Source organism: Debaryomyces fabryi (genome assembly GCF_001447935.2).
Source record: "Debaryomyces fabryi strain CBS 789 chromosome Unknown contig00038, whole genome shotgun sequence".
Classification (NCBI taxonomy): Eukaryota; Fungi; Ascomycota; class Pichiomycetes; order Serinales; family Debaryomycetaceae; genus Debaryomyces; species Debaryomyces fabryi.
Genome location: NW_015385464.1, coordinates 30876 through 45861, shown reverse-complemented (window position 1 = coordinate 45861; position 14986 = coordinate 30876). Strand labels below are relative to the sequence as shown.

The window sequence follows — 14986 nt, the reverse complement described above, 5'->3', positions numbered from 1 at the left end:
TAGGCAAGCAATGTACTAGAAAGGATCTTCATAAGGGTCCTCCTCATCGTAATCATCGTCTTTTTCAAATTCGTATACAATCGCTCCTCCTGATGAACCCAAAGCCTCTTGTGCTTGCATAAATGGAAGCTCAACTTGTTCTCTAGCAAGTTTTTGCTTAGAGCTGGTAGTTAAGTTAAATGTTGTTAAGCCCTTTAACATACTTTCATCTTCTGGGTCGATATCTTCCTCCTTGGATTCCTTGAAAACTTCATATGTGTGAGTTACCGAGTTCACAATAAATTGATAAATTAACGATCTACCTGATTTTCTTCTGTTGGTTAGTGTGAGCTTGTAAGTGGTACTGTTTAATGAACAATTTATTGGAAATTGCAATCTACTTATTTTATTATCAAGTGCTTCTTCGTCTATTTTATCTTGATGCAATGGTTCTATTTCAAAGATAGAACTGGCAATGTACGACAACAAATTTAAAGAAGATGGATAGTTCATAACGTTACTATGAGGTTGTGGCACATTTGTGTGGAAAACACCAACCAATGTAACATTTGGCAGTATCGTGCTGGATATAAAATGGGCTAGTTCATCGTTTGCAATATAATTCAATGAATCGACTATAACTAAGCATTTGCTTGTTGTTGTTTCTCCAACTCCCAATACTTCTGATTTGATTTTATCACTGACTTCTGCTGCACTAATTCCTAAACATTCTATGAATGAACTAGCATATGAAGGCCTATTTAACGTTTCAAATGAAATATATATGATTTTGTTGTTAGAACTTTTATATGCGAATTCTTTAAGGACATTATATGAAGATTGAATTAATGAATCCAAAACTAGTATAAAGGGGGAACTTTCCTTTAAAGAAAACAACCTATTTAATAGGACGGTAGAGTTTTGACTAGACATGGCTATCTATTATCAAAAAATGTGAAGCTTAGTACCTTACAATATGATTTCAATATATCGCTTCACTTCAATATTGCTCGCACACGACTCATCAAATATAACTGAGTGCTATCAGTAGAGATATTGACAATACATGCAAAGGAAATTAAATCATTAATTTGTAGCAAGATGCCATCTGAAAAGCAGAAGAAGAAGAATTTGGTAGGCAGCTATACTATACCCACGGCATTGGCCGATGTGATTCGAGAGGAGCATAAACAAGAGGATGCTATCTCTTCGCAAGATTTGAAACAGAACCTTGGTAAAAATGACTACCAACAAAGGAAGTTTAATAGAAATATAGATTTAAACCTTGATAATATGAAAACGTATAAACAAACAATGGAGGAGCGTGAGTTTGAAAGAGAGGAGGCGAATGTAAGAAACTTAATCAAGAAAAAAGAAGAAGACAGGGGAACAGCTCAGAATGAGATAACCAACGAACCTAAAAGGAGACAGAGAAAAAGGAGGTGGGATGTTGGGCCTGACGACATATTAGAGAAAATTTCTAAAAATGAGACTGATCAGCAGGAAATTGTACAATCAGCGAAGAAAACGAAACCTCATGAGGATGAACAATCAAAAACCTTGATTATTGAAGACAGAAATATACCCATTATTAACGGTATTCCATTAACAAATGAAATACTTGATAAAATAATACCTTCTGGATATGTACTGGTTCCTCCACCTGATGGGTTTGAACAATTTGACCTCTCTATAGCTCCTGACATGACTGAAAATTCTTCGAATTATTACGTTCCTCCATCAGTTGACCAAGATAGCATTCAAACAAAAAAATTGATGGAGCAACAGTTGACTACAGATATTCCGGGTGTGACTGGTTTAAGTTTCATTAAACAGGAAGATATGAAATATTTTGGCAAATTGATAACTACACACGATGAAGAAGATGCATCTCTGGAACAAAAGAAAGAAATTAAGCTTATGAGGCTCTTGTTGAAGATAAAGAATGGTACTCCAAGTACTCGTAAGAAATCTTTACGTCAATTGACTGATAATGCACGCACATTTGGTCCAAAAGTTTTGTTCAATCAAATTTTGCCACTTCTACTAGAACCCAATTTGGATGATCATGAAAGACATGTGTTGGTTAAATTGGTTGGAAGGATATTATTCTACTTGGATGATTTGGTCAGACCTTATACACATAAGATTTTGATGGTTGTTTCTCCATTGTTAATAGATGAAGATTTTACGATAAGATTAGAGGCAAGGGACATAATTTCTAGTTTGACTAAAGCCGCTGGATTGGCTAATATGATTGCAAACTTGAGACCTGATTTAGATCATGTCGATGAATATGTTAGGAATGTGACTTCCCGTGTGTTTGCTATTGTCGCAAATACTTTAGGTTTGGTAAATTTCATTCCATTTTTGAAGGCGGTGATAAAATCCAAGAAGAATTGGATGGTAAGACATACTGGGATTAAAATTGTTCAACAGTTATGTATAATATTAGGGGGTGGAAATGGTAATTCCATCTTGCCATATTTATCCCAGTTAATGACCGTTTTAAAACCTGGTTTAACAGATGAAATATTACAAGTTCGTACGATGACAGCATTAACTCTATCTCAGCTAGCAGAAAATGTAAAGCCATACGGAATTGGATCGTTCGAAGAGGTTTTGGAGCCTGCTTGGTTGGGATTGCGAAGTCATAGAGGCAAAGGCTTGGCTAGCTTTTTGAAGTGCATTGGCTCAATAATTCCTTTGATGTGTCATGATCCGAATTATGAAGAATATGCTAATTATTATACAAAAGAATTAATGACGGTTATTACGAGAGAATTCAACTCTCCGGACAATGATATGAAAGTTACAATTTTGAAGATCATGATCAACTTACCATTATCCAGACATTTAATCAAGAATTATAATAAAGAAATAATAAAGCCATTTTTAAAATTTTTTTGGAATAGGAGAACAGCCTCAGATTCACAGCAATTGAGCAAACTAGTTGTTGATACTACTTCACAGCTTGCGATCAAATTTGATTTCTTAGAAGTTCTAGAATGCATTGTAATTTATACCAAAGATGAAAATGAATCTTTAAGGAGGATGTGTGTTGAGACTATAAACAAGATGGTTTCTTCAAATGCTGACTATCTTATAGGACTCGATTCTCAGCTTGAAATCAAACTAGTAGATGGTATATTATTTGCGTTTCAAGAGCAATCAGTTTATCATAGGGTATATTTGACGGTATTTGATTCTGTATCGAAAGCTCTTAATGTGAGGCTTAAGCCACATATGAATTCAATAATTAGTACTATTTTATACCGTTTGAAGAACAAAACCCCAGAAATAAGACAACAAGCTTCTGACTTAATAACAATAATAGCGCCTATCATAAAAAAATGTTCGGAGGGTGATGATGAAGTAATAATGAAATTAATTTTAATTTTATACGAATCGCTAGGAGAAATTTATCCAGATGTTTTAGGATCGATCTTGAGTGCATTGTACTCTTGTATCGATAGTGTTGATAAAAACTCCTTATATGCAATGTCTAACCCCTCAATCAATCAGATATTACCTACTTTGACACCTATATTGAAGAATAGACAGGATAAGGTTCAAGAGTCTTGTATAAAACTAGTGGGACTAATTGCAAGAAAAAATTCTGAGACCATTAATGCAAAGGAATGGATGCGTATTTGTTTTGAGCTATTGGATATGTTGAAGAGCCCTAAGAAACGTATAAGGATAGCTGCAAATGATACATTTGGTTATATAGCACGTACTATAGGCCCTCAGGATGTTCTTGCAATGTTACTAAATAATTTAAGGGTCCAGGAACGTCAACTAAGGGTGTGTACGGCTGTAGCTATAGGTATCGTGGCTGAAATATGTGCTCCATTTACTGTTCTCCCGGCGCTCATGAATGAGTATAGAATACCTGAAAATAATGTGCAAAATGGTGTTTTGAAGGCACTCAGCTTTTTGTTTGAGTACATTGATGGCAATATGACCAAGGATTACTTATTTGCGATAACCCCTTTGCTTGAGGATGCATTGACGGATCGAGACCAAGTCCACCGCCAAACTGCGGCTACCGTGATCAGGCATATGGCACTAAATTGTATCGGCTTAACTAATGATGATTATTATGATGTTTTTATCCATTACTTGAATTTGCTCCTACCTAACGTGTATGAGACTTCACCTCACGTTATTAATCGTATTTTAGAAAGTATTGAAGCAATAAGAGCAGTGATTGGGATGGGTAGCTTTTCGAATTATATTTGGGCAGGATTATTTCATCCAGCAAGGAAAGTCAGAAATCCATACTGGAAATTATATAATAGCGCTTATGTTCAACACAGCGACGCTCTTGTTCCTTATTATCCGCAACTTGAAAAAATTCAAGATGATGATACTACAAATTATGAAGTCGAAGAATTGGAATTATTTATTTAGATGAACATATAATTGTTCTTTATAAATTCTATTCTATTTACTATTTTATATGTATATACGAACTATAAATCACAAAGTAGAGTTAATAATATACTCAATTGGCTGGTTACCCTTACCACTAAAAAAATTATCAAATGTGCTCTCCATATGAGCTATGTTTGTGTCGTATTGAATCAAGTTACCTTCGCTGTCATAAAACTCATCATCAGAAGATTCATCAAAACGCGCAACAGGTTCATCTTCTCTCGTATACATATGAGTAGTATAACGAGTTATTCTTCTGCATTGCAATTCTAAAATGTCTTGATTATCAGCAAAGTCCATGCTTGGTTCAGAATTACTACTAGACGACGGAATAGCAGGGTAGCATTCCAGTATTAGTATATCATCGTGTATAATTCTAAATGGAACGTTCTGGATCCATTTATTTACCTTCTCCTTGGGTGGCATATTACTAGCTTTTCTGGGATTAAAGTTTGATGGAAACTCCAGCATAACTATATTAGAGTCTTCATTTAAAATGAAAAGTCCCTTCTGATTTGGACTGAGAGATGCATTTTTTGTTGGGGACTCAATAACTCGTCCGACACAGATATATCCTTCGGGAGCTTGCTTACTTGGAGAAATTATATGAGCTGGCCTAAGAGAGTTAGATTGAATCTCTGAGTAAAGCAATTGATGATCCTGGGAACCATTGTTCATAGTGGAATTTGTAATTTTCTGTTCATTAGAGTTCACAAGAATATAGTTCCTCTGAGAAAAATATGGTGAATATTGCTGCTGCTGTTGTAAATTCTGATAATTTTCAAGAGTTTCAAATTTCAGTGGTGTATTTCCATTATTGGGTGCCATATTTAACTCTGAAACCGACTCCATGGCCTTAGGAAATATATATTTCCTATATTAGTAAACAATTAAAAAGTGAATAGAGGCTACATATGGATTTGTGGAATTGCAAAAAGGCTTTTTGCAATCATTTTGAAAGCCGCAATTTGACTAAATTAAGGGATTCTATATTTAACTAACTTACAATATAAATCTCCCTCTATTGCATATTATTTCTCAAAGTACTAATCTTCACAGTAACGGTCGTTGAATCTTAATAGTATGCTATTTAGACACCTATTTTGATTTCTCTTCAATAAAGGTATATGCAATTGTGGATTACATAAGCATCAAATTAATATTCATTAAATGCAACTGTTTCTTCTATTAGGAGTAGGCGTTAGTTGCAACCTACATGAATATATAATTTCTCGCTATGGGTGTGAACTCTTTATGGGATATTCTAGGACCATCAGCAAGACCTGTAAGGTTGGAGGCTTTGTCGAGAAAAAAATTAGCCGTTGATGCGTCGATTTGGATTTATCAGTTTTTGAAGGCAGTTAGAGATCAAGAAGGAAATTCAATGCCACAAGCACATATAGTAGGGTTTTTTAGAAGAATTTGCAAGCTATTATATTTTGGGATATATCCTATTTTTGTTTTTGATGGTGGAGCACCCGCTTTGAAGCGCCAAACAATTAATCAAAGACGAGAAAGAAGAGAAGGCAAAAAGGAAAGCAAAGAGCAAACAGCTCGTAAATTATTAGCAATTCAAGTTCATAGACAAGCAGATCAAGTAAAAAGTAGACAGAAGAATCAAAAAGAGCAAAAAGATCAAGATAGAAATGATGAGACAGTCTACTTGGAAGATTTACCTAACCAGCACCCTCTTCATGGACCGGGTAGAGAAGAAGACAAAAGCCTGCTTCCACTAGAAAAGCATACGAAATTTGTAAAAAAGGATGAATATCACTTACCAGAATTAAAAGAGATAAAAGCCCCTAGGGGTGATTTAAGAATCATGCCAGAGGATGAATTTGATGAGTTAGCAAAAGAATCATTTGACATTGTCAATGGAGTTGATATAAATAAAGTGGATCCTAATTCAAAAGAGTTTCTGGAGTTACCATTAGAAACTCAATACATGGCTTTATCACATTTGAGATTGAGGTCAAGGTTGAGAATGGGGTTCAACAAAGACCAGTTAGAAAATTTGTTCCCTGACAGTATGGAATTTTCTAAATTTCAGATTCAACAAGTGCAGAAGAGAAACTTCTATACACAAAAATTGATGAACGTTAGTGGAATGGGAGATGAGGGAAATGCTACCAGAAGAATTGCAGGAGATAAGGATAGAAAGTACGCATTGGTTAGGAATGAAGATGGCTGGACCTTAGCTTTAGATGAAAATGGGTCCTCAATTGATAAGCCTATTTCATTGGATAATGCTATAGATGCAAACCATAAAAAAGTTGACTATAATAATAATACTACTACTAATAATAATAATAATAATAATAATAAAGAGAATAGAAAAAGTCATAAGGTTACAATTGTTGAATCAGATAAAAATAAAGAACAGAGGAAAGAAAACGAAGAAGAAGAAGAAGAAGAAGAAGAAGAAGAAGAAGAAGAAGAAGAAGAAGAAGAAGATATTGAATGGGATGATGTGCCATTAGATGGTAATAATTCCGAGGAGACTGCAGAAGAAAAGGATGTTCAGAAAGCGATTATAGAGTCTATTTACAACATGTATGAAGATAAAACTTCAGATGACTACGATTCTAGAGAATTAAAACAAGCCATTGAAAATTCAAAAAAAGATTTGCTCGACCTAAAGATTAGAGAAGAGAATATGGTGCTGAATGGAATTTTAAATTGGAGAAACGAATTAAGGACAGATGATATTCATGACCAACAAAATAATCAAAAAAATGAAGGAGATTCAAAGCTCTTACCAGAATTGCCGAGTTTCTCGTTTGGCAAATCAATATTGTTTCAAGATGACCTGAAAATTAAAGCAGATGAAGAACAAAAGCCCGAAAATTATAAAGAGTTACTTACATTAACAAATGGTGATGACAAGAAAATTTCAATATCAAATGTGAATTCTCAGAAAGAAATAACTTCAAATATGCATAATACTGCAAAGCTAGAGGGCACTGCAAGAAAGCTTGAATCGAAAGAAGCTCATATGGAGAACCAATCACCAGATATAAGTGAGGAAAAAACCAAATTATACAATGGCATTAATAATAGCACGAAAGAAATAATTAAAAACCAACCACTACCTCTGTGGTTTAACGAGGAAATATATCCAAAGGAGAATTATGAACAAGAGACATTTGTACCAGAAAATGATTCGAAAAAGAGAAAGTACCAAGAAGATGAGGAAGCAGGCTTGATTTCGTGGAACGAAGCTAAGGATATTATAGGGGATAATTATGAAAACGAATATTCTGACGTTTCTATAGAAGAAGTCCAAGCTAATAATGGTGAAACGGTTGATAATAATAAAAATAATAATAATAATCCAGTACAAAGTTTAGATATAATCAATGACACAAAAGATGCCGCTGATAAAGAAAGGAATGAACATACGGATAAAGGTAGAAACAGAAAAGGGGTTGTGTTGGATTACGATTTTGAAGAAAAGGATGAAGAACAGTTGGTAGAACAAATGAAAGAAGAAGAAAATGAACATGAAATGTTCAAATCTCATATAAGAGCAAATCATGAAATTCCTCCTTCTCCCATTCATACGAGTGTGACAGAAGAGCAGCTTTTACAAGAACAATTACAGAAGGCCAAAAGAGACTCTGATGAAGTCACAGAAACTATGATAAGAGATGTTCAAGAATTATTGAGAAGATTTGGAATACCCTATATTACAGCTCCCATGGAAGCCGAAGCCCAATGTGCTGAATTACTAAAGCTAAATTTGATTGATGGTATTATTACGGATGATAGCGATTGCTTCTTATTTGGCGGTGACAAGGTTTATAAAAATATGTTCAATCAAAAGCAATACGTGGAGTGTTATATAATGCATGATATTAACTCAAGAATGGGCCTATCGCAAGAGAGATTAATCGAGTTAGCGCTTCTCCTAGGTAGTGATTATACGGAAGGAATCAAGGGAATTGGTCCGGTAATGGCGATGGAAATATTAGCAGAGTTTGGATCCCTTGAAGATTTTAAGCAATGGTTCGATGAAAATACGAAGACCACTGTTCCTCCCGATAAATCAGGTCTAACCAATATTAAAAAGAGTTTGTTGAATAGAATTAAGAGTGGGAAGTTTTTTTTACCAGATTCGTTTCCAGACAATATAGTTTTTGATGCTTATAAGCGACCTGAAGTTGATCATGATAACAGTGAATTTAAATGGGGAGTTCCTAGCTTAGATCAAATCAGGTCTTTCTTGATGTATAACGTGAGCTGGTCACAAGCAAGAGTCGACGAAGTAATGGTACCCCTTATTAGAGATATGAATCGTAAAAAGGCTGAAGGTACCCAATCAACTATTAGCGAGTTTTTTCCTCAAGAATATATTCAAACAAGAAAGGAAATTGGTTTGGGTAAGAGAATGAAAACTGCAGCACACAGACTAAATAAGAATAAAAAATTGTGAGAACTATTTTCTAGAATATTTGTACATATTTCCCAAATAGGAATTCTAAATTTGGCGCTTTGATATATTATATTTCGATTCAAATAGTAACAGTATTGTAATTTAGAATAAGAGAATTTAACCCCATAAAGCAGTATGACGGAGTCATTGGCCAAAATATCTTCAATGTTGGAGTCTGCTAGGGACTTAACTATTGAAGTGGCTGCGTCTGCCTCATCAAGGCTTTCGGAAACACCAAGTGCATTGAGACCTAAAGAAATTTCTAAATTATTAAATTCTAGGGTGGACAGAGACAATCTAAGTGGCATGAAATGTGTCATATCTTCAATAGCAAGGGGAGAAGATGGGCTACCGTATTTTGCTGATGTCGTCAAGAATATTACTTCTGCCAACAGCAAGGTTAAGAACTTAGTCTTAATATATCTAACTAGATATGCAGAGGTCGAACCTGATACAGCCCTTTTGTCGATTAATTCTATTCAGAAGTCTTTGAATGATAAAAATCCAATTGATCGAGCAACTGCAATTAGATCTATGGCTGGTATCAGAATTGCATCTATAGCTCCAATATTACTGTTATGTATTAAGCGAACTATTTCTGATCCCTCTCCATTAGTAAGAGCATCAACGGCAATTGCCATTGGGAAAGTTTATGACATGGAAAATACGAAGAATAAGCAATTATTGGAATATTTGTCGAAGCTATTGGCTGATAGTAATTCGCAGGTGGTAGGCACTGCTCTTAAAACTTATTTTAAAGTAATGCCTCACTTGAAATCAAATCACAAAAAGTGGGAGCCAATGCATGGGAACTTTCGTCGCTTTTGTAATATTGTCCGTGAATTAGATGAATGGAGCCAATCTTTCATGATTGAGATTTTAACAGAATACTCAAGAGTGTTTTTACCTAGACCAAAACTTTACTTGAAGAATGATTCAAGTCAAGTAATTGATCTACCTGATGATTATTCTAAAATTCCTTTTCAGGAGTATGAAGTATCAATGGATAAAGACCTTCAATTATTTGTTGATTCATTGAAACCATTGATATACTCCAGGTCAGAATTCGTCATTTTGAGTATATCTAAAGCACTTTCTTCATTGACACCACCACGCATCTACAAAGAATTACAAATAAATGTGGCTTTAAGTCAATTGGCAAGTTCATTGAATAACATTCAAGTTTCATTATATGCCCTACACACGATTGCTTCATTATCTTCGAGTGATCAAACTATTTTTTCACCATACTTTAAAAAGTTTTATGTATATCCTACTGACCCAGTTTCAATTTCTATAGTGAAGCTACAGATTTTATCATTGTTGGCTAATGAAGATAATGTGAAATATATTTTCGAGGAATTGAAGTATTACTCTGTGAATTCAATGGAAATTAAGATTGCAAATGAAGCTATTAGGGCTATTGGTAGTTGCTCACAAATTTCTCCATATTGGAATGAGAAAATATTGAAGTGGTGCTTAAAGCAAATAAAAATTTTAGGTGGCTCATCTTTGAATGAGTTACTAACTGTTATCAGATATTTAATACAACAAAAGCAAAATTTTATGGATGTAAAGGAAAAAGAAGATATCATTAAAAGTAGTTATAGATTATCTTTAGTTTTACAAGATGGGAGGTCTAATCTAGAAAGCGAAGCAAAGGCTAGTATCATATGGATAATTGGAGAATTCACTGAAGCTGCCAACAATAGCATAGGCCCAGATGTGTTACGATTATTAATAAAAACATTTGCATTAGAATCGGAGATAGTTAGGTATGAGACATTAGTATTATCTGCAAAGATATTATCCTTTGAATTAGATAAAGTTAAGAACGAAGTTGGTGATGACAACTCTTTGGCGATTGAGGAGTTTTTACAGGAAAACATTGTATCTCAAATGTTTCAACATGTCTTGCAATTAGCAAAATATGATCCTTCGTATGATACGAGAGATAGGGCTAGAATGTTTAATGTTCTATTGAATACTGGTAGTAAGCAATCTCAGTTGGCTTCATTATTTTTACGTGTTCCTAAACCTGTCCCCTTATCCACATTATTTTCAAAAGGAATTAATTCTAATGAATTTTCTACAACCAATGTATTGCTGAAGTATTTCAATATAATAGAGTGGGCCGATCCTTCCACTCACCCTCCATCTTCAATAAGAAAGGTGGCGCCAATCCAATCCAATAATTTAGGTGGAAAAATAGTATCTATTTCATCGTCATCAATGCACAATAAATCTACGTCTCCTGAGCCGCTATCAGAGCATGCAATTTCTTCTCGACAATACCAGAATAGTAATGTTGATAAAATAATTCCTAAGCCGGTATATCACTTACAAAGTCTTGACGAATTCTTCGGAAGTGAAGAAGAGAGTGAAGAGGAAGAAAGTGATGAAGAAGATAGCGAAGATGAAGAGGAAGAAGACAGTGAAGAGGAAGAGAGCGAAGAAGATAGCGAAGATGAAGCGAATGAAAATAAAGGCATCGAAGAAGAGGAAACAAAAAGCGAAGTAGATATTGAGAGTGACAGCGATGAAAATGGCAGCGAAAACCAATAAATAAAGCATCTATTACAGGTTTATGGAGCATAGAAGAATATCCGCAGCTAACATATAAGTCCCTCCGTTACTAAAATACTTTTTCTTAAGAATAAATGAACTTTTCGGTTTTGATTGATTCAAATTGAGGTTTCGGATACAAAAAACTTTTTTGCAATTAGACACCTATGACGTGCATCATATATCGAGATTTTAAGAGCATATATGTATTTTTAATCAAAATAGATCTATAGAAAATATTTCGATTGACACTAATGAATATACGAGAATATCGATATTCAAAAGTCATTAAATGTAGTCCCTGACTAAATTTATCTCGTCACAAATAAAAGAAATCGTATGATTAAGTAAATACACAGTTTATATCAGCGCCTCTTCAGTTTTATCTACAATGCCATTCACATTCGAATGAACAGGTTCTCTTGTGTTTTGTCTCCTTGGCCATAATGATGGAACTTTAACAACCTGAAATCTTGGTTCAATACATCTTTCAATGAACCAGCTTCTCAATTTACTTTCTATTAATGAAGATATCTTTGGAACATCTTGCAATTTGGCTCTAGATCCAATTAACGATTTTACAGTAAATTCAAGTCTGTAGTCGGGTGAGAATGAAAACATCAATGCCGTTCCTGTCTCTTCTTGGGACTTTTTAGACTTAGAGTGTTTTGCTTCAGTATTGGATGATCCCTCATTTTCAACTCTTGAGTTTGAGCTATTTGCAGGCGTTGATTGTTGAGATTGGTTTTGAGAATTTGGTTCATTAGATGATTCAGGAGACTGGGTTGTAACGTTTTGTAAGTCCAAAAATTCTTGGTCATTAGTATTTATTAAAGCAACAGTCAAACATCCTGAAAATCTCACTATTGATACTGATAGTTGAACCGGTAAGACGGCAGTTAAAGGTCTCGGATGGTTCAACAAAAGCCTTGTTTCAATACCTAACGTTAAAGTATCTGATAAATCGACATCAATTTTGGCTTCTAGTCTACCAGATCCATCTTTGCTATGCTTTATACGACAGTTTGAAAATATTGGAAAATCATCTCCTATATCTATCTCCGTTAATTTAACCTTATCAAGATAATCTGGAAGATCCAGGTTTGTTAAAAATTCATTTAAAGAGTGATAAATATTATCCGATAACAATGCTTCAGTTCTTAATTGGGATATAGTTTGCGCTATAAGGACATTAAACCAGTCTAGTGATTCTGGTGAATGATTTTCTACATCATAATAAGTTTTTTCCAATATTGTAGAAATTTTCGATAAATTAGGCAGATTGTATTCATCCTCTTTACCACCATTTAGATCTTTATCTTCATTCAGTGTACCTCTTAAGTTTTTGTTTCTCTTCACGATTATCCCTGATATATCTTTATTGGAAGAACTTGTGGTGGTTGTTGTAGCAGAAGAATCAGCAAATACAAAAAATTTTATGAATATCGCTACCACCACAATCACGCTTAACTGACCAACAACAAGTCCTTGCGTAAAGCTCCATGTATGATTGAGAGTAGGGATTGGGCTGGTGTGTACATTATCATTATTAAAAAGTTCTCGTTGCTGTTGGAACAATTCCTGTTGTGCCTTTAATTGCATCTGTAGTTGTTCTAATGATAGAAAATGTGCCTGTGCTGTTTGCGTATTCTCCTCATCAGTATTGACAAGTTCGTTTGTTCCCGAATAAACAAGACTTTCCGTCATAATGTTGCAATTAAATGAATAGTATTTTGACTATTGATTTCTACAGATAAAAACACAACTCGTCTAAGTATTCGCACTTTAATAGATCAAAGGCCATAAATTGCCTACAAAACAAAATAATTTTAATTATTTATATTAAGAAATATGTAATCTTCAACATTAACATATGTTGTAGAATTTATCTAATACAATAAGAAGTATACTGTAGTTTGAAGGATGAGATTTGTGCATATGGTATAAGTTTAACTAGATTTTTGAGTTCTCTTGTTGATTTTCTTTGAAAGCTTTGGAGTGTTTGTGGCTGACTTGAGTGCTTTTTTAGGCGACTTGGAACTCGACACAGATGATGCTGAAGATTTATCGTTGCTCAATTTCGAGGATCTAGTAGAAGACCTAGTTGATTTTCTAGATAAGGATTCAAGAGATGGATCAGATTTTTCATTGGCTGATAATTCATCACCTTTTATCCATCCTTTAACATTGGCTAGAATAGACTTACCATTAAGATCTTTATTTGCATTTCCAATGTATTTGGAAGCAAAATCGGTCAAAGGAGAATTAGCTCTAGAATTTACCTCATCGAATTCTGAAGTAATACTGTTGTTATCTGACAGAGGAGATGATCCTGTTTTCTTACCTCTGATATATTCTCTCACTTCGAAGTAAAGATCTTTGGAGACATTATTGATGTTAGTTTTATTTTTCATCCAGTAGGATCTGAAATCATTGATATGTTTCTTAAACTCTAACTCGTTTTTCTTTAACCAACTGACATTCAATTCTTCTCTTGTTGCCCCACGAGCAAAATTTCTCATCAAATATTTGTCATAGTCTCTGATGATTTTGGTGATTATATCTGAAGTAGAGATCCCCTCTGTTCTTTGGGTTGTTAAAAACATTCCCATTTCTTTGATGGGCTTATATATATCGTCTGAATCAGTAGATGCGTAAGGCAAATCATCATGGGCAACATAATCAATCTTATGCTCGAGTAAGAATTCAGTAGTTACACACCAAGGAGCGTTTGGAATAACCTCATCAACCCATTTACAATGCTGCAATGTTTCAATTCTCTGTTTATCTGTCAACACAGTCAATCCCTTTCTTTTGTGGGTTTCGACATCAGAAGGAATTCCACAAACCAAGGCAACATTAGGAAATGCCTTTTTGGCTTGCTCCAATTGCTTCATATGACCTAAATGAAACAAATCAAACACCCCGTCAGCATAAATTCTGATTGGTCTATCTTTAGGTGGGATATTGAACTTGAACCCAAGCGGCCTATATTTTCTTAGTTCTTCTGGTAACTCAGCATCCAACTTCTTTTCATTTTCCTCAAGTTCTATCTCTTCTTTTGTTTTGACCTTTCTTCTCTTTGATTCACGCGTGCTGTCCTTGTCACTTTCACTAGCATCCGAATCATGTGGCGATTCGGCTGGAGTTGACGACACAGATTCACTGTTAGCTCTCTTTCTCTTTCTAAATAACGATGCGATAGAATCAACGGAGATGGTTCTACCTAACGGGCTTCCAGTTTTCAAGTCAGCAACTTCTGCAGAATTAGCTCTAGGATCTTGTGACATTATGTTTTAGTTAATTTGATTAGCAATTCCAAAAATTTTAACGAATCAAGGGAATCTTGATTTGCTCAATCACGAAAATATATATTTTGATAAAACCTATCAAAAATTTACGCCAAATAAACAAAAAAAATCCAAAAAAACTCGAATGGGATTAAATGACCAATGACCAATAATTATAGTAATAATACCGATAAATATTTGGCTGTAGATAGTTATAATCAAACTAGCAAAGTAGTATTAATAGTGAAAATTTAGACGGTACAATGTGGTCCCATGT

At 34.4% G+C, this 14986-nt stretch overlaps 7 protein-coding genes across 7 annotated transcripts; 3 read left to right on the top strand and 4 right to left on the bottom strand.

Moving 5' to 3' along the window:
* Positions 1-15: 15 nt before the first annotated feature.
* Positions 16-912, bottom strand: AC631_02271 (Elongator subunit; the record flags this gene model as incomplete). Its single annotated transcript, XM_015611101.1, has 1 exon — positions 16-912. One exon carries the CDS (start codon positions 910-912, stop codon positions 16-18), a length of 897 nt encoding a protein of 298 aa, XP_015468082.1.
* Positions 913-1080: 168 nt separating this feature from the next.
* On the top strand, positions 1081-4395 carry AC631_02270 (mRNA-binding U2 snRNP complex subunit; the record flags this gene model as incomplete). Its single annotated transcript, XM_015611100.1, has 1 exon — positions 1081-4395. The coding sequence occupies one exon, from the start codon at positions 1081-1083 to the stop codon at positions 4393-4395; it is 3315 nt and encodes a 1104-aa protein (XP_015468081.1).
* A 69-nt stretch (positions 4396-4464) lies between these two features.
* Positions 4465-5247, bottom strand: AC631_02269 (uncharacterized protein; the record flags this gene model as incomplete). Its single annotated transcript, XM_015611099.1, has 1 exon — positions 4465-5247. One exon carries the CDS (start codon positions 5245-5247, stop codon positions 4465-4467), a length of 783 nt encoding a protein of 260 aa, XP_015468080.1.
* Positions 5248-5656: 409 nt separating this feature from the next.
* On the top strand, positions 5657-8854 carry RAD2 (ssDNA endodeoxyribonuclease; the record flags this gene model as incomplete). Its single annotated transcript, XM_015611098.1, has 1 exon — positions 5657-8854. The coding sequence occupies one exon, from the start codon at positions 5657-5659 to the stop codon at positions 8852-8854; it is 3198 nt and encodes a 1065-aa protein (XP_015468079.1).
* A 135-nt stretch (positions 8855-8989) lies between these two features.
* Positions 8990-11419, top strand: AC631_02267 (uncharacterized protein; the record flags this gene model as incomplete). The annotated part of the gene is made up of 1 exon (XM_015611097.1): positions 8990-11419. The coding sequence occupies one exon, from the start codon at positions 8990-8992 to the stop codon at positions 11417-11419; it is 2430 nt and encodes an 809-aa protein (XP_015468078.1).
* Positions 11420-11779: 360 nt separating this feature from the next.
* On the bottom strand, positions 11780-13126 carry AC631_02266 (ERMES complex subunit; the record flags this gene model as incomplete). The annotated part of the gene is made up of 1 exon (XM_015611096.1): positions 11780-13126. The coding sequence occupies one exon, from the start codon at positions 13124-13126 to the stop codon at positions 11780-11782; it is 1347 nt and encodes a 448-aa protein (XP_015468077.1).
* Positions 13127-13368: 242 nt separating this feature from the next.
* On the bottom strand, positions 13369-14709 carry PCT1 (choline-phosphate cytidylyltransferase; the record flags this gene model as incomplete). The annotated part of the gene is made up of 1 exon (XM_015611095.1): positions 13369-14709. One exon carries the CDS (start codon positions 14707-14709, stop codon positions 13369-13371), a length of 1341 nt encoding a protein of 446 aa, XP_015468076.1.
* Positions 14710-14986: the final 277 nt, after the last annotated feature.